Genomic DNA, 26,289 nt, shown 5'->3' with positions numbered 1-26,289 from the left:
TGTTTCCGATTGGAATCTGGAAAAAACAGTCGTTTTTCCATCTACGAAACTGAGTTGAAATTTAAGACGGTTATATACGGTGTTTCGCGAAGAACCGTTGAAAAGAATGACAATTTTATGGTTCCACTATAATATTAATTTAAAATGAAACCACACTAAAAAATAGTCAATATGGAATTTAATTAAAATACGAACGCTATTGAAGTGGCGTTGTATTTGTATTTGTAAATTAAGATGTAAAACACTAGAAAACTAAAATAAGAACACTATAACATTGAATTAAAATATGAACCTTATAACATTAAATTAAAACATGAGCATGATAAATTAAAATATAGACAGTGTAACATTAAATCAAAATGTGAACCTTATAAAATTCAAACATGAACACTTGATCATTAAATTAATAACTATAAAACTAAAATAAGTTAATAACTATAAAACTAAAATAAGAACACTATAACTTTAAAGTAAAGTAAGAACACTATAACTTTAAAGTAAAATAAGAAAAATGATTAGCTAAAAAAAGGAATTAATTCGGCTACAATAGTGGCAATTGATAATTTGGGGAAAATGTGAAAATTGAAATTTTTATACGGCTCAAATCAAAAACGTGTTAATAAATAAAGTTTACTCCTCTCTGTATTACATCAAAAGAACACTTCATAAAATCACACACTTAAAATATTTCTGGTATATCGGTGATTGAAAAGTTTCGATTTTTGCTACCATAAAACTTTTGAGACGAATCGTTCAAAAAATATCGAGAATTAAGAATTTCATTCACTAATTTATCTCAATGAATTTTTTTATCAAATATCACGGAATAAATTTCTTTCAGTACTATAAAGAGAAACAAATTTTACTCACTGACATATTTTTGATAGCAGTTCGTATGTAAAAATTGTAAATTTTATTTTTTTCTCTCACCTCATTATTATCACCGCTTAAACTTTTTTTGCAGGTAATTTTACTTATCAATCATAAAACTTTTATTCTTTTTTAGGATTCAAATACCAACAAACATGTAAGAAAAAAATTCTTACATAAACCCAGAGGCGGTCCAAGTTTACCTGCCGTCCGGGTGCAAAGCCTCATGTGCCGCCTCTAAAAACGACCCTGGCGTGTGGCTGACAGGGCATTAGCCTGGGTGACCCTGCCATTAAATCTGATTTTTATAAATACAAAGCCACACACACCATTGTTTACCAAACAAAATCTCATCGACCATACGTCCCTCATTTAAAGAAATTGTTCCGTATTTTCGTCCAAGATTATTTTACCATTCTTAATTACGGCAGATAACTTGATGACCTCTGGCGGATTCCATCGAATTTATATCGTGAAACAACAAAAAACGACAAGAGTGGTCCCGGGTTGGAAAATCGGCAGTCCCGCCCTTGGGGGTCATGATCATTGCCAGCACCCCAACTAGAAAGAAAAACTACTCTGTCATCCACGGCCAGTATCAATTTTGGTGCCCCTCATCTCCCCGTAATTTTTAACGGCAAAAAAGTAAACGCTCAGTGCCCTTCGTGGTAGCGGGAACCAGATCCCCTGCCCTTTTACCTAGTGGCGGCCCTGATCATTACATACACTGTATAACTGTAGAAGTATAACGAGACTTTTATTAAGAAATTTATTTAAGATTTTGGTGCTCCAGAGTACACTCTTGTTTCTGGTATTACTGTCCTAGGACCTGGCTGTTTATTCCCTCAAGTTTCCTCAACATCTTCGGCGTCAAAGTATTTCTTAAAAGCGTTATGCTATGTCAGTTTTTACTGTTGGAAATTTTAAAACTTATGGTGTCTAACTAAAGCCTATGCTGTTGCCCTTTAGCACCTGCCACTCGGGTGCACCACACCCAGGGTCGGATTAACCCATATGAAGACCCTAAGCACTCAAGTGATTTGATGCCTCCCCCGTCCCCTTCACGTTTAACCTTAACGCATGTTCCGGGGCCTTATGACAATTATTAGATCTGTTTATACTTTTCGAGAATAAGTATGTGAATTAGTAAGTATTTTTTTGATTGGAGAGGGGTTCTGAAAAACATTTTGCTCCAGGCCTATGATGTGCCATGGCTTGGGAACCTCAAATGCCGGTGAGGCCCCATGTCAATTTTATCTGGTTAAAATTAGAGTAAGCATGGAAATTGGTAGGCAGGTATTTATAGCTAGATGGGGGAGTAGGGAAGAGACTCAGAAATCTTTGTTTTGCCCGGGAGCGGGGGCTATTGAGACTCTCAGGGCTTACTTTAACTAGAGAAGTTCAGAGAAATCTCTCAATACAAAAACTGAGCATTAACTCGAGTTCTTGTTCGCAATTAACTTAGTTTCTTTGCTTGTGTCATCCTCAAGGCCGCAACTAGAAACGAAAATTTACTCTATCACTTGGGGATCTATATCCATTTTGGCACCCACTCCCCGTAATTTTTAACGGTAAAAAAGTGAGTAAACCTTTCCTGGCCACGCGCTGCGGAACACTCCAGACCCCCACCGTCCTCCCTTAGTTGCAAGCCTGGTCAACGTTTCGATAAATATCAACTGTTAAATCAAGAGTGCTCCCAAATTTTAGGATTTCCCACCGGATTGTTGATTCTAGGAAAAAAAATACATAAATAAAATGTACTATTTGATCATTGCGGTGCCAATTTGCTGCTGATGCCCTAAGCACGTGCCTATTTTACTCCATGGTTAATCCGGCCCTGACCGCACCCCCTTGCACCCTCACTTAGGCCGCCCTTGCATAAATCCATTCATGTTGCAGCTAACTGAATCAATAATGGAAATATTCTCGAGAAACGTACAAAAATCAATTCTCCAATTCACACCTGCTAAATTTCAATATCCAAATATTACCGGATATCTACAGTCACACGATATACAGACTAAAATTGGCACATAATAAGGTAAAAAAAAAATTCTTTTATAACGTACGAAAAGAAATATTTGTTAGTAAGAAATCATCCATGGTAGTTAGATCCGCAATACTTCTTGCAGGTTGGGATGTCCTTTTTTGTGTACGTATGTATGTAAAGGAGGCGGAGATATTGTAGTAGTTTCCCGGGCTGTCACCACTCTCATAGTGCATACAGTATATAATGCATCTAAAAAAATACAGAGAAACGTGAAAAGAATTGGGTAAAAGCAACAGAAAACGTCTCTTTGATAAACTCACTTTTTATTTCCCCCAAAAAAAAAAAAAATAGCGAAAAGATGATTTAGGTGTCTCGGTTGGTTTCTCTCTCTCTGCATCATATTTAGAAATTATTACAAAAGCTTCTCTTTAAAAGAATTTCTAGCCTCGGATCAAAAAGCACTTTCGTCCGTAATCTTTTTTCTTATTTTTCGTTTTTTTTTGCTCTTGGGGAAATCAAGAAAAGGAACCGGAGAACAAGGAAAGACGTATAAGACGAAAGTGAAGGGAGAAGCGAGTTCAGGGGCATATACTGTAATAATAATAATAATAGTAAAAGCTAGAAAAAATTACGTACAGCGTAAGAAGAAACCAAGACTTAATTTTCGTTCAAGACAAAGGTCTCAGTAGTCAAATGAATGGCATAAGAAAATAATAAGAAAAGGAAAAGTGAGCCGCAGATCTTTTCTTGCATTGCCTCTTTAAAGACCTATTAAACATCTGCCACGCTTTTCAACGCCAAGAGGTTTTCAAGAGCAACTTCTCCGAATACTGTATATATATTGAAAGAGAAAAATAATAAAATAATTCATAAGAAAAGAAAAATAAGTGTTTAAGAGAACAAAAAAAAAAAAAAAATGGAAAAAGTACAAAAAAAAAACGAAAAACTTATCCGAGGGTAAATGCGCTGAGAAACGTTATTATCAAACAAGACGTTTTACCTTTTCCTTTATTATTATTATTTTTTTTCGTTTCTTTAACCCTTAAATTCTTTTCAAGCAAATGCTATTTTTTTGTGTATATGGCGTTTATTTCTTTTGTGACGAGTTTTATTTCGCGTTTCTTCTCGCCACCTTCTTCACCAATTTCTTCCGATGTTTATGTTTTTGTGTGTAATTAAGTTGGCTTTTGTGCGCTTTTTGGCAAGTGCCGCGATTTTATTTGGATGCCGCGAAATTGCTCTGCGAGGAAAAATGAAGGTGGTGGTGTTGGTGGTGATGGTGAAAACGCTTATTCTCGTTCGTGTAAACGAAAATAAATATATATATAAAAAAAGTATCATTAAGCATTTTCCTCTCGCTCATCCATTTTTTTTTCTTCTTTTATACACATTCTTACCTTCACCCTTACAACAAAAGTAGTAAAGTAATAGGCAACGCAAAAACGACGTCTTACTCTTTTTTTCCTTAATTTATACTTACGTAGATTTTGCGTATTATTTCTTTTTCTTTTTTGGGTATTATTTGCGAACAGATTATTTTGCGACGTGTGTGTACATTTTTCTTTTATGTCACTTTTAGATGCCCCTTTATATTTAATTAAACACTCGAGAGCAAAAAAAAAATCTAATTTTCTCATTTTTGTTAAGTCAGTAAATAACCATAGTTTTTCACCCGTTTCTAAAGAGTTCTTTCTTATTAATATATATATTTTTTCCCCCGCAATTTTTTTTTTAGAAGTCGGAATATGTCAACTGCAGCATAAGTTATATACTTAATACGAGTTTTAAGATGTCGTTTATGAAAGATTGCAGACTTGAAAGGATTTATACATTTGCCAACCGATAACTTTAGTTAACAAGGTTTTTAACCTTATAGTTTTTTGTAGACGCTTTATAGAGACCAGTTTTGGTGACTGTTTTCAAAGTTGTATGTATGTCAATAATATAAAAATATCCTTTCCGTATGAAATTCGTTCAATGCCGTCAGTATATAGGTATCGAATGGATTAAGTAAGTAGCCCACTGGTTATCAAATTTTTTGACACTTGTGGCTTCCTTCATGGAAATAATAATTGTATAAATCGGGTAAACTATGATTCTTTCTAACACCGATTAAACATACATTAATATCCTGTACTGTGTGCGGCACCCTTGACAAAGTTTGGCAACACCCCTAGGAGTCGAGAATCACATTTCGGGGATTAAGATCTTGAGCTAACTATATTTTAAATATAAATCCCATTTCTGTGTATCCCATTATATTTATCGCTAACAGCATTGCATGCATATTTAATGGATCGCAATACAACCAAAAGTAGTTTCTCGCTTTAATTTTTTTCGGCTTTTTTTGGAGATCCGGTGACTTCCAATGCAGAACTATTTACTAATGGTTATTGACACCCATAGACTTACTCACTGAGAATCATAACCAGATAGGCAGTACTGGAAATATTGGTTTCCCCCCAATTAGTGAATATTTTACTTATAATTTGAAAATCATGAGTGTTTGTGTAACAACTCTTCTATCATCGTGCTTTTTAATTTAAAATTTATCATCATTTTCAACCGAACGAAATAGAAAACAAACATTTTTCTGATGTTAATTTAGTGGAATAATCGATTACAATAAAGTCCATACCTTTCGGGCTGTTATGTCGTGTTCGAGGCTTCTTTTAAGCAGACGTTTCGTCCTTTAGTGCAGTTTCCGACAAGCAAGGAGACGAAACAACCTCCTTGGATGACCGTTATCTACTGAATATGTTTATATTACCGTTATCTTTTGAATAATGGTCATTCAAGGTGGTTGTTTCATCTCCTTGCTTGTCGAAAATTGCACTGAAGATGTCCACTGCAGTAGTGGACAGAACGTCTGCATCAAAGAAGCCTCGAACACGGCATAGCAGCTCTAAATGTATGGACTTGATTATAGATTAATTGTAGCTTATAGATAAACGATGCATTGAAATGTTAGAGAAAAGTTTTAAACGCATCGATAATATCATCACACTCAACGACTCCTTGAATCATTCATTTTCATGTGAATTCGGAAAAGCCATTGCTAAATCAGTTCAAAAAAACCCCATTTAAGTATTAATATAATAAATTATATATTAATTAATGTATCTAGTCATTCGAAATTGACTTGAAATTGTAAATTTCCTCCAACTGTAAAAGATGACGTTATCAATAGTGTACAATATAATCATAATTCTGTGATTCCCGTTCTCTTAGCACAAGTTTTTCAACCAGTATGCCACGAAAGTTTTTAAAGAAAATGTTTTCTCAAAAAAGTCCAAAGAGCACATACACACAATATTCAATATTCCAAGGAGTACTTCGCTTCACACAATATTTGAAAAATTCAGTTGTTTTAGGTGTATTTACGTTATCAAGTTTGAATACAACCTAAGAGGAAAAGTTAACAGCAATGGGAAATGAAAAAGATTGCAATTAAAATATTGTGTGTGTGTGCAAAGGATATTACGTGACTTTGATTATCACTTAATAGAGGAAATTTTTAAACATAGTGAAAAATAGCTATAAAAGTCTTTTTTTTCTCGATGTCATATTTGTGAAAAGCAATCATTTCTTTGATGAGCTAGTGATGATGAATCTACCATTAAGGTCTATACCCCTGTTCAAAATTAAGATCTAGAAAAAAAATATATTCCAGAAAAAAATGTTAAGCTCAGATATTATTAAATGTTAAAATGTAAAAAAAAGAAGAATTGAAACAAAAGCTTCGTAATAAGAATTTTAATTATCCTTTTATTGCCAAAATACAATACTTTACTTAATAATAAAAAAATATATTTTTCCTATTTTACCTGAATTTAAGTGTATCACGGAAGTTTAACTAATGTTCAACCGTGCCGTGAGATGAAAAACGTGGAAAAAGACTTCCTTATTCCGCAACTTTTGTTCCGCGTATCAACCCAGATGAAATTAATACTCAATAAGTATAAGAAATCATTACAATCATCAAAAAGTCTTCAGTAAGATCTCTTGATTTTTGTTCCTACCATATATATATATATATATACACTGGAGTATGCTGTAAGGTTTTGGAGACCATACCTACAGAGGGACTTAGACTTGGTTGAAGGGGTGCAGAGAAGAGCTACGCGTGTCCTTATTGGCACACAGGGCTTGAGTTATGAAGAGAGACTTCATTTTTTGAATATGTTCACATTGGATGAACGCAGGTGTCGAGGAGATATCATCGAAGGGTTCAAAATTTTCAATGGGATGGATAGGATGGACCATGAATTATTAGTACACCGCCAATCGACTGCTTTTACAAGGGGACACCAGTATCGATTGGTGAGGGACAATGCAAGGTTATGGTGTCGCAGGGAATTTTTCTCTAATAGGGTTGTTAATAAATGGAATAGCTTACCCCCGGAGGTAGTAAATTGTAACACAATTGGCACGTTTAAAAAGAAATACGATAAATATGCTGGGGTAAATCGAGAAGCTATCCATTCTTAGAATAAGACAACCATAAGTATTCTTTATGGGCGTTGTATAATATTTTATCATGTGTATATATTGTTTATAATTTTTGTTAATTGCATTTTTAATTGGGTTGCTGTATTTTTGAAATATATGACATCCATATTTTTATGGGCATCTTTTTATCAGCCACCTCGTTGGGCATTTTGCCTGTTGTGGCGTTGTATTTGTATTTGTATATATATATATATATATATATATGTGTGTGTGTGTGTGTGTGTGTGTGTGTGTGTGTGTGTATGTATATTTGAGAGAAGAAAATATCGATTTTGATATTTTTTTTTAATGAAAGCCCTGTTTGTGGTAATTCTTTTGAATTGCCACAAACGTCATAGAATCTTCGATTCTATTAGCTTAGAATCGAAGTTACGTCCACTTATTGTTGAGTTTTTACATACAAGTAATCCATGAATAAAACTCTAAGCGCGCGTTCTATTAGAAGAATTATATTTTTGGCAGTTTTCTTGAGTTTAAAACATGATTTCTAAAACTGTATTCATTGTATCATTACAAAATTTTAATATAATATTTTGCTATATATTGTTGAGGTTATGAACCAAAATCTATCATATATATTTGTCTAATAACAGTGTTTTATAGACGAAATGTAGAATGAAGTTTCAAAAAATTCACACGTACATTAACAAATTTGAGTGTAACTTATGAGCATACCATAAAATCCTTGAAATTTTGATTCATAACCTTCATCATTATTATCTAAATGTACCGTGAAAATAACAAAACAATTCCGTTTGTACAATTTTATGCAACCGTGTTTCGAATATTACAAGAATTTTGCTTAAAATTTGACATAAAATGACATAGGTAGTCGAAAAAGTTATTATTTTTTCCACCATTTTTGGACACATTCTATCGTAAAATGTTATTAAAGCTTACTCCAGTGCTATTTTATAGAAAAATGCTCTCGGAAGCAGTCGGATGCCTTAATTTTTAAAAAAAATTGGTTCGTTGACCAAGTTTTCACAAGAAAAACGATTTATTCAGTTAGAAATCTCATTTAACGCGGAATCAATTACCGACAGCTTCAAATATAGCTTACGCATTTCAAAAGTTATCCTAAAAAATAGTACTATAATCTGGGTAATTGTTTTATTGAACACGCTGTATATTCATTTCTTTTACAGTTCCTCTTCTCCCTCGTATTTTTTTTTTTTTTAATGAAACAGTTTCCTAAACTTGAATCAAAAAATCCAAAAAACATTTCGAAAATTCTATCCGACATTTTATTTAAACAATATATTATCGTTTTCACCATTTTAGGACACTTTCTATCAAAAAAGAAATGTTATCAAAGTTCACTCCAGTACCATTCTATAGAAAAGTACTCTCGAACGTAGTCGGATATCTTAAAAAAGTTTAGTTAAAAAAAAAAAAAAATACCGAAAAACGTTTAAATAGTATTTGAAACCCGTGTGGAAGATATTGTTATAAAATGCGAATGAAGACGTTCGCGTTCATTTGTAAAGAGAGAGAGAGTTACTTGTCGTTTTTCGCTCCTTCTCCTCTCCCGCATAGTTCAGTGTAATGCTGCTGGCGGTGATAGCCTATCAATTACGGAGTCGCGAAACGCCGACTCTTGGCTGGGTTTCGCGCATTTGGCGAGATTGCCTCTAAACGTTTTTGGCGCCCGTCGGGGGAACGACTCGCACTCTAAAAAGGCAGGCACAGTTATCTCTGAGTTAGGATAGAAGAAAGTACGGTACCCTATAACGTAACGCATCTGTGTAGTAAGCCGCGCGTGTTATTAACTTTTTAGTCCGGTGCGCTTATAGCCAACAAAAGTGGTGCGTGTTTCACCCGGAAAAAAAGGGGGTTGGTGGGCGCTATAAAACGCCGCCTCTGTTTGAAAATCGCCGGTTTTTGCGCACCTCTCGCGTTGTTTGTGTTGTGTGTGCGTGCATCTACTTTTTTTCAAATTTTCTTTACTTTTCTTAAAAAAAACTTTTTCCACGGAAAAAAAAAAATTTTTTTATACGGAATTTTATTTTTCAAGAAAACTTTCCAAACTTGACTTACGCGTTTTTTAAACTTGAATATTGTTGAAAGGATTGAAAGGAGAAAAAAAAAATTAAAAAATTAACTTTTATCGATAAAAATATACTTCAACGATGAAAGTTGGTGACATTTTGAGATTTATTCGATGTTTGGAAATGTTTGAAAGACGACGTAAAGAACACTTTGTTGTGCACGTGTGCGTGAGATGTGAGTTTGATTAAAATGCTGAAAGATTAGAGGATAGTTTTTTTTACGACGGACCACGCAGTAAGTTGAAAATTAACAAAAATTAAATTTGTATGTTTCTTTTTTTTAAGTTTTGTGGTTTATCAACTACTTGCTTAGATAAAGGGGAATTCACAGATGTTTATCGAAGAAAACTCTCTTTGAGCTGTGCGGTTAGAGGATTCTATATTATCTGTGTCTTGACCTCTCTTTGATAAATTTCTACTGTATAGTTAGTGTGCGGACGAGAATGCACCACGACACGCGTTCGCCTTCTTCGACGTCTTACTCGCTGCCCAAGTTGGCAGTTAACAGTTCGTGGCATCCACACGTTTACGGGAAACCAAAGGACCAGCCGACACCTCATTTTATTATCGACATATTAGGTATGAGAGAAGGAACTCCGTCACCTGTTCCGAACTGTTCTTACGCCACTTCTCTTGTCAGTAGATCTCCGGAAGCACCGCCACCTCATATGGACATGGTAAACGGTAGTGAGAGTTTGAAAAACCATCATCATTACGGTCATCCTCAACATCATCATCACCACAACAACCATAGCAGCAATAGTAGTAGCTGTGGTAGCTACAGTCCGTCTCTGGACTCCGTCGATGAAATGGCCGAATCCAAAGTTATCGATCAACCGTTGAATCTGAGTTGTCCAGAAAAGGTGAGATCTGACACTCCATCTCCGGGTAAGCTGACTACCTTTAGGACTGTATCTCGGAATGGGACTCCACCCGCGTCGTTGTTATCATCATCTTCAGCAACGCAGCAACGTCTGTCACCGAAAAGCCTACCACCGGCTCCTACAATCGGCTTTTCGCCGGCACAAATGGCATCGGGCCCGGTTGGTATGAGGCCGCCAGGACCCGTTCTGTATCCAACCGTGGTTGGCGGTCCTGGGACGGCAGCTTCACCAGTGGTTGCGAACACACCGCCATGTGCGAACATTCTGACAGCTGCTGACAGCAATGGCCTGGAAGCTAATAAAATGACTTGTGCAGCAGCTGTATCACCGAAAGGTAAGTGACATTCGTTTTAAATACTTTTTTTTTGTCGTTCTGTGAATTTCAAGCCAATTTAATTTATGCGTGATTTGTCATTTATGACATTCGAGATGGTTCAGCCAAACTGGCATTGATTTCTTATCGGCACCTCTGTTGAAGTGATACTTTTCAAAATTATCAGATTCAAATTTTCAGATAGTTCAAACTTGAAAATTTTTTTAAGATACCATTCAAGTCGTCTTCCTTTTTGCAGCTGGCCTTAATGAGCTGATTTTGTAGTCTATATATATATATATATATGCCTCATGTATTTAAACTATATTGTGCATGCATTTAAATACACATAGATCTATTACTTCCCTTCTATCGATTAGTCTAGGTAAAATGCTATTTAGTCTGATTTATAAGATCAAATATGTCATGTCGATAACTGCTTGGGTTTGAAATTAAAGACATCCAAAATACAACGAAACGTCATCGATATCTTCGGGTAAATCGCACCCGAGAACTCATTCAAACACAACAGTCGGCATTTGCACGTACACGAATTTAAAGCAATGGTGTACCATATCAGTAATGTGACGTATACATCATGTAGGATCTATTTGTGACAAGCCAATTTTGAACTTCTTTTTTAAGGTAATCTTCACAGAGAATTCATGATTAAGTTTTTTTTTAAATGTTGTACGTTTAAATGCGAATTAAAAGTACATTAGTGAGCGCTATAAGTGCACACGTAGTTTATATAAATCTTGTTTGTGCTGTTTTTTTCCCTACGAAATTCATGTTTTTTGAGGGGAAAAAAGCTTAAACCGATTCAGTACGGGTTTTCGAAATATGGGGTACTATTAAATCCACTGAGATTGAATTCAGAAAATCTAAACATTTACATGCTAATCATTCATACCATTCGTAACTAGACATTTAAAGTGTTTTTATTCCTTTTTTATGATGTCATTCTTGAATGGTGTTGGTACTTCAAAGAAAAATCTCAAGTCATTGTAATTAATTCAATAATTCTTTCATTGGTTCACCATGATAGACGAATGATTAGAGTATCAACATTCTAAGTATATCAGTAATTTTTCCCAACAAATCGATGTTTCCAACAATACTTAGTAACATGTCCATAACAGTGAAACTCTTCATTCTCCAAACCTCTCCATTTTAGCAGTTGAACTTTCCACTTGTAAAAGTACAAGTCAGAAAGTACATTCAGAAATTTGTGTGAACAGAAAGGGTGTACGCGAAATAAGTGGCAAAGAAATAGTGCAAATTATTTATGAACTAATAGGTGAAATTTATGAAAAATTGTATAAGTAACACAAGCAAATTTATACTAAATTTGCCTTTTAAAACTAATAAATGACCATTTATTTTAGTTCGGAGATTTACTCATATCCGAAATTTTTCTGTACGAAACGGATTCTGTCCCGTTTATTTAGGATAAGGGAGTTATCTCCTTCTATATTTTAAAAAAGGAAACTTTCTTGCAATGTATTTATAGTGGAAAGTCAATGAGCTTAACTCTTATCCAACTTCGATCAGAAACGCGGGAACACATCAAACACACACAACATCCTTTCCATCTTTACTCATCTGATCCAAGATGTTGGGAAAAGACGCGATTCAATACTAGGAAAAGCTTTTCGTCTCATACTGTGCAACGCAACCAAGCCGCAACTCTTCCATCTTCTCTTATTCATTGCGTAAAAGATTATATATTCTTCTCTATCTCTCTCTCGTGGACGTCGAGATTCTCAAGAAGGGAAACATCCAAAAATTAAACAGCAACGCGAACATTTCCGAGATTCGTACGGAAATGAAGAGAAGCCACGAGACAAGGTGTATAACATAACCATACCTTACAGCGCGCAATATTACTACAAACGTGGCGGCGTACTCGAAATATTTCAGGGGCTAAGCAAAAGGAGATATATGCAAGTGGAGCATAAAAGTGGAAAGTTTGTTAATCTCGGAGAACACGCGGTTGTGAAGTTTTACCGTACTAAGCGGGTAAAATTGATCTATTAAGCAGAATAACTTCTAATCCCATTGCTGCCTTGTAGTTAATGCACTCGAGAGCACATCGTTCTTCAAATACCCCATTTACTATTTCAAGGAATGGTATCAACTGGTTGTTCCAACTATCCATTATTAAGTGGCAAATTCCTTTCTCGAGTTAAAATAAGTTTTTTTGTAACAGTGCGTAAAAACTAGCTTGGAGCTTCCGCAAGCCAATTCCAAAACTTCAGCCTTATTCAACATAGCATTCGTTCTCAGCAAGATAGTACCCTATTTCGATTGAGATAATAAATGCAATAAATCTACGCGAACACAAGCATATTTTTGCATGCGCACGTTGTTTTGATATTAGCGGTGGCTTTTTAGTACAGTCAGATTACCCCAGTTACATCTACTTCTGTCTAATTTACGGATAAGCTATTTTCAATCGCTTTGAAATGGCGGTGATAATTACCGAAAAAATCGAGTCGTGTTCTGATGAGAAAAAAAAAGGAAAGTGATTGAGAAAATATAGTTTATCCTTGAATAAGACAGAAATAAATATCTCAGATAATCTCACGGGCTGCAAAGACCGATCTTACTATCAATATGTGCAACTCATTTCTAGTAAATGGTTCTTCAAGTTCTGGAGTTAAAATATTTTTTTGTAACAATGGGTAAAAATTAGCTTGTTGCCTTGACAAGCCGATTCTAAAATTTCAAGTTTATTCGACATAGAATTCGTTATCAGCAGGATCTTAACCGATATCAATATTACAACCATACAATAACTCTACTAACACAAGCGTATTTTAACCCTTATTCATTCATAAAATATTTCCATGTTCGCGATATGGTAGAAATTTCTAATTCCGGTATTGTTCTTTTAAGCTAATTATCAGCAAGAAATCAGAGATCCGAAAACTCTCGAAACTGATACTAATTCCTAATTTCCCCCGATCTCGAAAATTTGGCGATAATTATTTATTATCATATTAGAGTCGATATTATCCTTCGTTTATTATTCCCTCCAACGCTATTATTGTTCGGATTTGATAATGTTCTATACTTATTCTCCCTCTCTCTCTCTCTCTCTCTCTCTCTCTTTATAACGAATGCTTCGTTTAAAAGAGCGAGAATTTCGCCGAACAGTTGGGTGTTGGCTGAAATTTCGTATGCATAGGCAATTATCGCCTTCGTAAATTATTGATCACCTAACTCATCAACGCCGAACAGAGCCGTCAGGTGTTTTTTTTTTTTCTTTCCTCCCCTGTAAAATAACGCTTAATGATAATTCACAAACCTTTAAAGAAAGTTTTTTTTTAATCTCTCCTATTTTTTTTTTATATTTAATTTATATGTATGTAGAAAGATGAAGGAGGAAATAAGTCTTTTTCGGAAGGTATTAGATGCCAATTCCGGGCTAATAATTGGACCTGGAGGTGCGAATTTCTACTAATCCTACAATTATCGGCACTTGACTCCAGCACCTAGAAAAGATTAGTTTTTTTTTTTTTTTTTGATACTGTATGTCCAATGGCAAACTCCTTATAAACGTTTTTTTTCCCCCCTTCAACAAATGTAATCAGCCTTTGATGTAGATCTTGAATCTAACTTCTAAACAGATATATATTCTTTTTGAATTTAAATAGATTTTTTTTCAATAGCTTGAACAAGTTCTCTATCTACACAATCTCTTGAAAATAAATAAATGGCGTGTTCAAATACGTTGATATTTTATTTTTTTCAGTTTTCTTTCGTTGTTTTGAAACCGGTTTCTTACTCGAAATAGTGCATTCAAAGGCAAATTCAACTTTAAATGAGTGTTAGCGGCTGGGATTGAAGAAAACGAAATAAGAAAAAGAGAAAATTGGAGAAGAAGCCATTGAAATGACCAGTCAGAAACCTTTGGAAACACCGGAGATGCAGTTTCAGTGTTGATTAAAAAGAAAATAACGTTCGGAAAATTAGTTTAATGCTAAATTTTTTTTTTTGGTTTTTGTTGTGGCTGCAGTTTTAAAAAAAAATCATGACTATTGCTCTATTGTATTTGAATGGTGGTGATTGTGTATTGAATGTGCACGTTGTTGATAATAGAGGTGGCTTTTTAGTACCGCCAGATTACCAGTTGCATCTATTTCTAATTTACGGATAAGCTATTTCCAATTGCTTTGAAACGGCGGTGATGATTACCGACATAATCGAGTCGAATACAGTGTTTTCATGAGAAAAAGAAAGGACAGTGATTGAAAATAGTTTATCCGTGAATTAGAGAGAAATTAATGCCCCAGGTATTCTAAGACGGGCGGCAAAAGCCAATCTTACTATCAACGTGCGCAACTCATTTCTAGTTAATGGTTCACTCAAGTATTCTCGAGTTACAACATTTTTTTTTTGTAACAATGCGTAAAAATTAGCTTGTTGCATTCACAAGCTGATACCAAAATTTCAACTATATTCAATATCAGCAGCATCGCAACTGATTTTGGTTACGAGAAACAACAAATCTATGAACACAAGCGTATTTTCACCCTCATTCATTCATAAAACATTTCTATGTTAGTGATATACAATGAAACCTTGATATAACGATACTCTCAGACCAAGAAGAAATATCGTTGTAGAGAAATTATCATTATATCGAGAGGCACTATTATCGTGTGCTACCAAATGAATGTTTTTTGTTGACAGCTTTTCTGAATCAGCTTTGTTAGTGCCACCAGATAGTTTGAAGTGTTTATTCACAGCAAAAAATAGTAACTTATTAGATGATTTGTTCTATAAAATAATTATTAGCGAGAAGTCAGACCCGAAAACTCTCGAAACTGATACTAATCCCCCCCCCCCCCCGATGTCATACATATTTGGAAGGTAGTGATTTTGTGTTGAATGCGCACGTGGCTGATATTAGTGGTGGCTTTTCAATACCACCAGTGAATTTTCTTTCCGAGTTTACCTCGGCATAACATCCAGAAGATATCTGTTTCCTTGTTATTAGATGATTAATAAAATTCAGTTCGATGCATTGCCCCTGTAACGTTCTTTACTGCATTGTACTTTTGTGTCTTACACAGAATTTGCAATACCCACAACTTTATTACATTTTTCGGTGATCAGGTTGTGAAAAATACCGATTTTATTAGATTCCACAGCAAGAACAAAAACAAGCGACGAAGTTAACATTGAATTCAAGACGATTTTCAGCAAAATTAAAAAAATATATATCATTGCAGTACTTGCAAAATCTCTTACAAAATACTGTTATGGAGGAATTCATCTCAGTAAAGAATATGTTGTATCGAGAAGAGTATAACATTAGACTATATATAGGCAGTCCCAAACAAGATTAGAAAAAATCGGTGGTACAAAACACCGATGTTATTAGAAGCACGGACAATTCAAGACGATTTTGAAATATAAAAAGATATCATTTGATCATTTTTGTCGCACCACGGTCATTATCTGTCGATTCCGAACGGCAGGCTTGTTTTTTATTTTCATCGAGAGGTTGGTGCGCTAACCTCTCGATAGGAGACTCGCTGCGGTAGCAATTTTTTTCTGTGGTCATGTCGCCGTTTCTGTTGCACCCGCGTGTCAGGAAAGTTTTCTGACAAGGACGAACCGGGTATCAAACTCGCGACACCTCTAAACATCCTTTGGTACTTCAGGCGAGTATCTTATCAACCTGGGCTACCGCGCCCTTAAAAAAATATCGTTCTAGAGGTTTCAAAATCTCTTTAAAAAGATCGTGATAAAAGGATTTATCGTAGTATCGAGAGGAATTTTACATTGAGCTATAGGCAATTCCAAACAAGATTTGAACAAAAAATCGTTGTAGAGGGATTTATCGTTATATAGAGTATCGTTGTAGCGAGGTTTCACTGCAGTAGAAATTTTCATTTCCGATTTTCCTTTTAAAATCAATCAAAGCTCTCGAAACTGTTAAGTAATTCCTCCGATCTCAAATGTATTTGTATGTTAGTGATTGTGTATTGAATGTGCACGTTGTTGATAATAGCGGTGACTTTTTAGTGCCGTCAGATTACCAGCGGTATCTAGTTCTGTAATTTACGAATAAGCTATTTTCGACTGCTTTGAAATGGCGGTGATGATTACCGACATAATCGAGTCGAATATAGTGTTTTGATTAAAAAAAAAAGGAAAGTAAGAGATTGGAGAGAGAAAATAGTTTATGCGTGAATTAGACAGAATCAAATGCCTCAGGTAATCTGACGGGCTGCAAAAGCCGATCTTACTATCAACGTGGGCAACTCATTTCTAGTTAATGGCTCGTTCAAGTTATAACAGTCGTTACTCGTTTCTGTCAAGGTTTGTTTGATTGCTTAAACGTACAATGTGATGAATTGCCAGGCAAAAGTTTTGGTACCGGAAGCCCCCAATCTCTGAAATTCGAATCATTATGGGAGTGTCGGCAGCGATAAGTGACACAGGCGTTTTACTACCAGAGGCATATAGTATAAAGCTCTTCGAAATAACTGGTCAGATGTCGAGAGCTGGAATGATTGATAACCCTTGTATCGTAGACAGAGACTCTCTCTCTCAATAGGGCTCGTTGCTTGTTGGCCCGTCGTCCAGGAAATATATTTCGACGACTATTTTCTGTCAATGGACTAAAACTATATCTTTTAACACGTACACTATTTTCAGCATTTGTCAGGTTTCAGCGTGCGATCGTAAATAAATGTTGATGTAAATGTCGACCGTGATAATATATTTTGATTAATACTCGAAAAAGAGTTATCTAAATGAAAGAAAAAGAGATTAATGCCTCGATTATACAGTCATTAGTAGATGTCAACCGGAGAATACGTGCGGATGAATAAAACCGCCCTTTTTACATTATTGACAATGGCATGAAAAGCATATCAGCGCCATTTATTTTTCATGCCATAAGTTAAATGCTGGTACCAGCTAGAAAACTTCATACTTGTTTATTCTGAGGCACGGACTGCAGCTGGGATATGTCAAGAAAAAAATAAATAGCATTCGTTTTTTAAAAGAGTATCGCGTTACCATTTCCCAAGAACGCTTAAAAAAAGCCCCAAAAAATGTCAGTTGAAGCTAAATATATGAGGGTTTTTGTGTGTTGTGTGTGTGTATAGATTTGATTTTCATGCATTTAATGGAATTAATTCGAGTGCATGTGCTCAACAGGCGTTTTGATCGTTTTCCATGTGCATCTCATAAAGAAGACATTAAGGCTCAACTCAATAAAAAAAAAAAAGGAAAAACATCGCGTGAAAAAGAAAAAGTAATAACGTTTAGGGATTTTTTGATGGTCTTATATTATCCGTACGTATATTTTAATGCTTCTTCTCAACCGCCCCTGTCTCTCTTTTTTTTATGGTCTCCTCAAAAGCCATTGTATGTGTTCCACTGGTGACTTCTATGAATAACATCATTACGGGCGGCGATATTAAGGGCATTTTCCGTGAATACATTACTGTCAATCTTTTTGCCGCTCTTTTCGGGGGCTCCTAATTGCCACCAAAGCAGGGCAATTCTCTCACATTTCTCCCCTCTCTCTCTCTCTCTCTACACTCCTCCCATTGAACGGAGTCCCCCCCATATCCAGCAACACGCATATATAGTAATATGGATATAGTATGAAGTCTTGTCTCAGTCTCTCTCTCTCTCTTTCTATGTATGGAACGTTTTGGAATAAAAAACATGTATATAAGCAGCTGTCTATGTGTACATGGGACTCTATTTTTTTCTTTTTTTTCTAGTACTGTATTTCGTGGGATTTTACTCTGGAAATTTGAGGTTTTCTCGCCCCGTCTGTAAGAATGTATTGTTAATGATGCAGCCATTTTTTTTTTTTGAAAAGTAAGAGTAAAATTTCAAAAATCACTGAAGTTAATTTTTTTTTGAAGTTTATACTTTTTAAATGTGATACCGGATCAAACCGGCTGAATTTAAGAAAAGTTGAATAATAGTTGAAGAAATAGTTGTTGTAAAGTTGAAGAAATAGTACTTGTAAAGCTCGTATCTCAAGAATTATATGGTGATATACAGTGAAACCTCCTCCAACAGACACTCCCCGTTAACGGACACTTTTCTTTCATCCTCGGTCTCATGAAATAGGGCTTTATTGTATTTCACTCCCCGTTAGTGGGCACGCTCGATAGCGTACAGTAAAATCAGGCGAACTCTAATTTATTAATTTTTGGTCATAAACCTAGTATTTATCGTATTCAACTAAAATTATGTTTAATCTCAAGCTCGTGTTGGTAAATATATTAAATCGTCAATTTATTACTTAAAAATAACTGAATATAATATACATGATCCAGGATGGTGAATTCCTTTGGTAATGTGTTGGTTTTGTTTGTTGATACGTGTGAAGAAAGCTAACATTACAAACAAGACATAATGTTATAAATGTTTTTATCTTCTTCACAATTATTTTAATTTTATTTAATTTTTATTGCAAAACATGCGTAGCGCATGTATCATGTACGGGTAAAAATAATTAATTGGCTTACTGAAGAGAAGAAAAGCTATAAATTTTTCATTTATATCAGTTTATGACAACTTTATTTGAGTATTATGTCTAATTTATCGAGATGATTGGTGGTTATGCATAACCACCGATGTATCACTTTTACGCACATTAGTAACACGTATATTTTAACATTAAAATATATAGGAACTAAATGAAAGTCGTATAAACGAGCTTCCGCGGGGTATATCGTACCTCCCCATTAGGGTTGCTGTTTTCTTGTACTCTACAAATAATATATTATTCGTCAGAAAATGCTTATTGAAGTCTGAATATCAATTCCGAATAGTTGAGATTTATTTTAATGATGACAATATACAGGGTGCAGCATAGCTAACAGCACGCACCGCATTTTACTGGTGAAGCGTTGATTTTAGAGGCATACTTGCAATTAGAAAAAGTATCCAAATAAGGTGTAGAACTTAGATCTAAGTCATTCATGTTGCGAGGGGTTGTATAGTTACTAAAATAAAAAAATTAACTTTTTTATACTGACACTTTGTGCTCAAAAACCCAATTAGAAAAATGTTCTGTCTCTCGTGAGGTTAAAAAAACATTCTAAGTACAATATTCACTGAGATATTTAAATTCGAAAAATGGGGAAACGTTTGGGAAAAAACAGCAAAAACTAACAGAAAACACAAACCCTCATTTATGCTGTTCCCCTCCCAACTTTTCTCCGATTTTTGAATTTAAATATTTCAGCAAATATTGCATTTGGAAATGTGGAATTTTTTTTGTTGGTCTCGGGAGAACAGGGCGATATTTATAACTTTCATATTGGGTGTTTGAGCACAGGGTGTCAGTATAAACGGTTAATTTTTTTTATTTTAATAACTATACAACCCCCTTGCAATATGAATGAGATTTACCCCCCCCCCCTCTAAAAATTAACAAACGAGCCTCCGGAATACGGAAAATCTCAATTATTCAGGAAAAATTACTTTAGCAATCTGAGCAGTCACGAAAACATTTTGCCATCTGAGCACACGGATTTGTTTATCAAAGTAAGACTAGAAACTCAGAAATTAATTGAAGATTTAAAAAAATAATAATAAATGATACAGAATCTCGCTGTCGGCATTGAGTGTGTTTTGGTTACTATTCAAGAATGGAAGTAGTGGATGTGGAATCTTCACCTAAGTTGGGAATAATTTCACAGATGGCCCCCTTATAAATATCCGTCGCCTATCAAGCTAATGAGAGCGATGTCACGAGGAAAAAAGGAAACCGTACGACGCTTTCGCCCGTTTCTTGTTGTTCGTTGATGGCCAATGAGTTTTGCTTCACAGTGACAGTTTTAGTCACGGCTTCCCTTCATCTGATGCTCTTTTGCCTGCCTTCAAAAAGGCGGCCCTTCTCTCTTTTAAAAAGCCATCTTTCCGTGCTGTTAGGAATTTAGTGTGCTTCTCTTCTTTCTCACACACACAGGAAATAAACCTCGGCACTCATTGTGATTCGTTTCAGACACGCCTGCTCCTAGCTCCTATACAATATACGTGCTAACTTTGTCTGCATTTTGCACTGCACTGCACTGTACTCTTCTTCAACTTGTCTCTTCTCGTCTAGCATCTTGTTTGTGATTGTGGTATTTTTTTTTATTTTTATTTTATTTTCACACTTTGTGTAGATACTCTTATATATATATATGAGCATGCAAAAGATGCCTTTTGTTGCGAGGTTGTTTTTTTAAACAGTCAATTCTTTGTTCTCGAGGACAGTGGTTCCAAAGGGAAGAAGCACACAGTCTTGCTCTTGAAGGATGAATACATAAAAACAAAGTGCTGACTGTTTTAAAAGAAACAGAATTTGTTACTTTTCTCTAAGTCTTCTTGTTAAGTTGATAACTTGATACGTTAGGTTTTCTCCCGATGCTTTCAGCTCCTTAGCTCAGATTTTTCTTACTCTAATCTGTTTGGTTGGGAACTGCGTTTAATATTTAACTCGTCTGAGGGCCGGTGATAAAAATTCGCGAAAAATCACATAGGTTTTTTTTCTTTAATAATAACGTGATAATCGCGTATTCCCAAAAGATCTTTATGATCTGCCGAGGGAATTTGTTAGTGTTAGTAGACATCCATGCCCGAACCCAGACCTGTAGTCAGAAGCTAGCTCTCTAACCACTCGACTGCCAGGCGGCTTTGGGAAGCTTGGGATGCCTTTACGAAATATTCATATCGTATATTGTGTATTAAACCAGTACAATATTTAGCAGTATAAGACCAAACATTTATTTGATATCGTTGACTATCGATCAAAATGGATGAATTGATTTGAGTCTGAGCATCCGAATGTATTGAAGCGACAATACATTAAAATTCTGATAGATAACCAGAATTTCAGGGCCATATTTTGTACAACGTAATCATTTTGAGCATTGAGAACAACAGAATTGTTATTTTCCAACAGATACCCTTTACGTTAGAGGTTCCGTAAGGAATATTAACGTGGGTATCTGTCTGGTAGTTCAAGTTCAAGCTCTATAAATTACAAGTAAAACCTTGGAAAATGGAAAGTAGCCTCGGTCTATATAGGGGCCACTTTTTTTCTGGTCCAGAATTTTTTCCTATACGTTGGTTATTTAAAGGGCAATTAGTATCCAGCTTCTTGCCTTAATGGCCACTTTTTGTTGATAGGAGACGGTTTCATTTTTTCTCAGACCTGACATCGCACTTGTTTGCAGACACGATAAGAATAAATCTTTGACAAATTGCTGTTACTCAACTGGTATATGTTATATAAAGTGATCGAACTACGAAACAGGCAGCCAGTGAGATCGATGATGACACCTGAATATCGTCTGAATAATTGCTTGAAATACCGACTTCAGTGAGGTAATAGTCGAATATCAATAGTTGAGAGCATAAAGATGGCGAAGAGTCGTATGGATATGCATTATTTGTAATAACTCGAAAGTTTTATTCGGTGTTGAAAGTCGAATCAGTTTCAGACTGCGTTTCGGACTTATTAAATTTTTTGCTAAGGCAAACTTAATTCATCACTTTTTCCATTCTGTACAGAAGTCACATAGAGCATTAAACGATGGAAATCTTTTATTTCAGTACATTTGTACCCGAAACATTAAAAAAAAATTTACCTCCATTAAGAAGTCACCTCTTTTTAGAATCCGTTTTCTGAGAAACGAAAAGAGGTTTTAATGCACATAATATTCGAAATACGCTCATGACGTTAATTTTAATCTTCTGAATTTGTTATTAAAAGTCCTGAATATCAGCAAAAATATTTACGAAAGATAAGAGAAGAAAACTAGTTAATCGCATTCCCCTTTTGTTCAGATATTTATTGAATTGTAGATTCTAGAATTTTCCATCTTAGCCTTAGAGAATATCGCATTAATTAAAATAAGGGAGAGAGAGGGTCAAGCACTTTATCTTTAGATAGTGCATGTGATGATTGTAAGCAGCTTAATTTCCTGTTAACTTCACTTGAAATGTGGGTGTTGCCACGGGTGTATCTGGGCGTATATTTTGCAGTCGTTTAAAAAAAGTTCGCTTCTGCTCGTGCTTTTGTGCTTCTCATTTATTTAACTATTGTGTTTCTTTATTTTATGCAAATGCGTATGAGTGGGCGATAATAATAATATTATTATTAAAGAAAATGATAACAATAAAAGTGCATTAAAAAGCTTTTTAGAAAATAATCTCGTTGATAATGTGGATGCAGCCTTACCTGAAAGTCTTTCTGCAGTAAAACTATCTTGTGTATATATATATATATATATATATATATATATATATATATACACGTGCTATTTCTCCTTTTATTTTAACTCAAGTTGATAGGTGGTGGGCGAAGGACGCTCATAAGCTCATAATATTCCCTTACTATCCAAGTGGTCTTTGAAAACTGTTGTCGACTGCAATCTTGGTGTTTTGGTAAACCGTGGTGTGGGTGGTTGACCATATGAAGTTAATGGATTTTTTTCTAATAGTTTATACATTACAACTTTATTCTTATGTGTTAGCTAATTTTTTTTTTTTTTTGATTCTTCAAGAACCAGTCGACGTTCTTTCTGTTCTAGTCGGTGAAATAAATCACAAAATTTCTTGCGAGGAAAATTACATCGCCGCCACGAACGCTCTATAATTGGGTGGTCCATTTGAACATTCAATGATTTTAAAATAAATGCCAAATAATAAGCTAGCACCAAATACACATACAAATACATCAAAGAAATCCACAAAATCCACAAAAATAAATAACTCATTTAACAAAATCAAACTTCTTAACTGCTATTATTCGTATCGCTGCCGTTTTTATGATAATCTAATATTCATTAAACGAGTTCGATTAAATTGCATTAAAAGTTATCAATTAACGTATTTATTCCCTGTGGAGTTAGATTTTTTTTTTGTTTTACGTCGACTAACATCTTTCTAATACGAATTAAATATCAGCCGGAGCTATGAATCTTCACAAAATACGAATCGACAAAAAATGATGTTTTGTTGAAAATTTTCTCGCATTAATTAACACCATAACGTGAAAAATATAACTCGAATTAAATGATTAAATACATTACTTTTCGAGAGCGGTGAGGTTTTTAAAAATTTTCTATGCATAATATGTTTCACATCAATCAATATTTGGTAGCACGTGGAATAAGAAGTAAAAAAAAATAAATTCTACTCGTAACGAAGGAGGTAAATGTTTAAAAAAATAAAATCCTCCATGTAAATTATAACGGAATAATATTATTTAAAAATTAAAAAAAATAATAATGTCTGCTTAAATAATTTCCCAAGTAAAATAAACTTCGCATTACGCTACGTAAGCATAGTGAAGTGATGAAGAAGTAAAAAAAAAAAAAATTGAGGCTCGTTTTAAATATTCGAAAGATGAAGGCTTTTTTTCACTCTTCACTTGCTGTTGTTATTTTTCTACGAGACGGTGCTCATTAAAAGGCATATTATCACTATATTATTTACGGTGAAGGTAACATGAAGGGCTATTTAAGCGCTTAATATAGTCAGTAATTGACTGGCGGCGCCGACGAAAGCGGTGGGGCGAATTAGTTCGAAGTAAAAAAAAAAAAGAGAGACGATCAGCATCGGCGAAGTAATAAAGTTCCGCGATACAACACTTAATTATTCCTACTTCAAGCTGATCGAGCACCTAAAGTGTTGCGATCACAAACGGGATAAATACGTATACAAGGTATAAAAGTTCAAGTTGGATGGATATCAGTAATTCACGTTTCGCCGCCAATGATTGACAAACCTCGCCGACATCGATTTAAATTTCAAAGCTTTTCTTATCCGTTAAATTCAATGTTTGTCATCAATTCTCATTGATTCCACCATTTTCAATTAATCTATTTATTATATGCTGACTTTACCCGGTTTAAAATTATATTTGGAAGAACTTTTATTACAGTTTAACCCTTTGTGGTCCTGTGTATATTTGAATACACATATACAATATATTGCGTAAATACATGTACAATAAATAATAATATTTTTAATGAAATGTGTGTGTGTGTGTGTGTCATTTTAGTTGAAAATGGCATTTCTACTTGAGCATAGTTTTTGAGACTTTTTGACCATGTTAAAAAGGTATGACACTCCTTAGTTCAATATGTGAATAATTTTAATTTGATAATTAATTGTCGTGTAGGGAAAGATGTCTGACCCTGGAATGTTTAAAGTACTAAAACCAAATACAGAAAAAGCTTAGAAAAGTGAACGAGAGCAGATCTACTATTTTTAGAGCGCGTTTCATATTTTCCCGTTGACTATGATGGCGTGCGGATACAGATGAGAGTTCTTTTCATTGGTCAAGCGTAAATGGCTTAATAGTGTATTGGCACTTATGTTAAACATTTATAGTAAGGTCTCCATGACCTTAACCGCGTCTCTCTTCTTCTCAACTAGATTGTTATGTGGTCTTTCTTGCCTGGTTATATTTTGTGCTGTCATGCTTGGTAAGTGATTCGAGGCGATTACTTGGACTGGACGATTAATCTGATCTGCGTTCGATCATTTATCTGGTACATGAACAATAATAATTCTCCTGCAAAAAAAAAAAAAAAAATATATATATATATATAAGCGAATGACCATTCATCCATCTTGATTTCTATCATCTGCTTATTTTGATTTCATTTCAACGAAAATCTTATTTTTATGGTTGAAAGTCTGTAGTTGAAAAAAAAAAAAATTTGTGACTGATTACATTCATTGTACAAAAAAGCGATTTCTTTCACCCCGGGTTATCTAATATTTTTTTCTTCATATTACCAAATTTTTTTTATTGATTGATGTTTCTGGACTCGAAATGATATTCATAACATCTAATTATTGAATATATAGAAGCGATAGAAAAAAGTCTAACCAAAGATAATATTCATTTTTTTGGAATGACAGTAAAATTTGTTTACGTCAGCAAAATTCTTAATGGAAGTTTTGTAATTGTCAGAGAGAGAAGTTTTCGTGTACAGTAGAATGACATTCGAGCCACGAAATAAATATAGTTGGCCCCTCACAGTAAATACAGTGTTCGCTAATTAACTGAACGCTTGGCATAAAAAATTCTATTCAAAGAAACAATCCATTCAACAATCTGTTGTCTCGATGTTTCTTTGAGGTGTATGAAAAGGTTACAATTCGTTGGCGAGATTTTCAAACTTACAACAAAATGGCACATTCAGGTCACAAAAGTCTCCATGCTCAGGGTATCTTGAGTACAGTGGTAATACTTTACACTTAATTCACAGTCTAAGAGCATGATTTGTAGACCAAATATTTGATATACATCCCAAAAAAATATATATCACAAGGGTTTAAATAGGAGAAAAAATTCGATGGAGCTTTCGATGGCTCCATTGTGACGATTGGAATACTCGAGAGCAAGCATGTTGTTTCCAAACTAGCTATTTATGGTCTTAAAACTTCATTCATTCAGAATGAGATCAAAATGTGTTCATTCCCAGACTGTGAATATTTCTGGAAAAACACGTTTTGCATAATAGTTTCTAAGAACAAAACCATTTGTTTCGAATTTACGAACCAGGATCAGAACTGTTGACTTATAGCTATCCAAGATTCTCGAAAGATGTTAACCGCTTTCTTAATTTGTCAAAAAAATTGGTGTGCTTATCAAGTTTTCACACG

General features: G+C 34.6%; 1 protein-coding gene across 1 annotated transcript in view; it reads left to right on the top strand.

Annotated features, from left to right (window-relative positions):
* Positions 1-9,089: 9,089 nt before the first annotated feature.
* Positions 9,090-26,289, top strand: part of LOC149085103 (uncharacterized) — a 119,319-nt gene continuing 102,119 nt past the window's right edge. The window contains exon 1 of the mRNA XM_089232900.1: positions 9,090-10,641. Within this exon, the coding sequence (XP_089089026.1) occupies positions 9,867-10,641 (775 nt within the window). The 5' untranslated portion in view covers positions 9,090-9,866. The remainder of the gene's footprint in view (positions 10,642-26,289) is intronic.

The sequence above is a fragment of the Pholcus phalangioides genome, unplaced genomic scaffold, assembly GCF_987345545.1.
Source record: "Pholcus phalangioides strain wild (caught in Gottingen) unplaced genomic scaffold, Ppha-v1.0 ptg000007l_1, whole genome shotgun sequence".
NCBI lineage: Eukaryota > Metazoa > Arthropoda > Arachnida > Araneae > Pholcidae > Pholcus > Pholcus phalangioides.
Note: the sequence above shows the minus strand (reverse complement) of the source record. Positions and strands in the feature narration are given on the sequence as shown.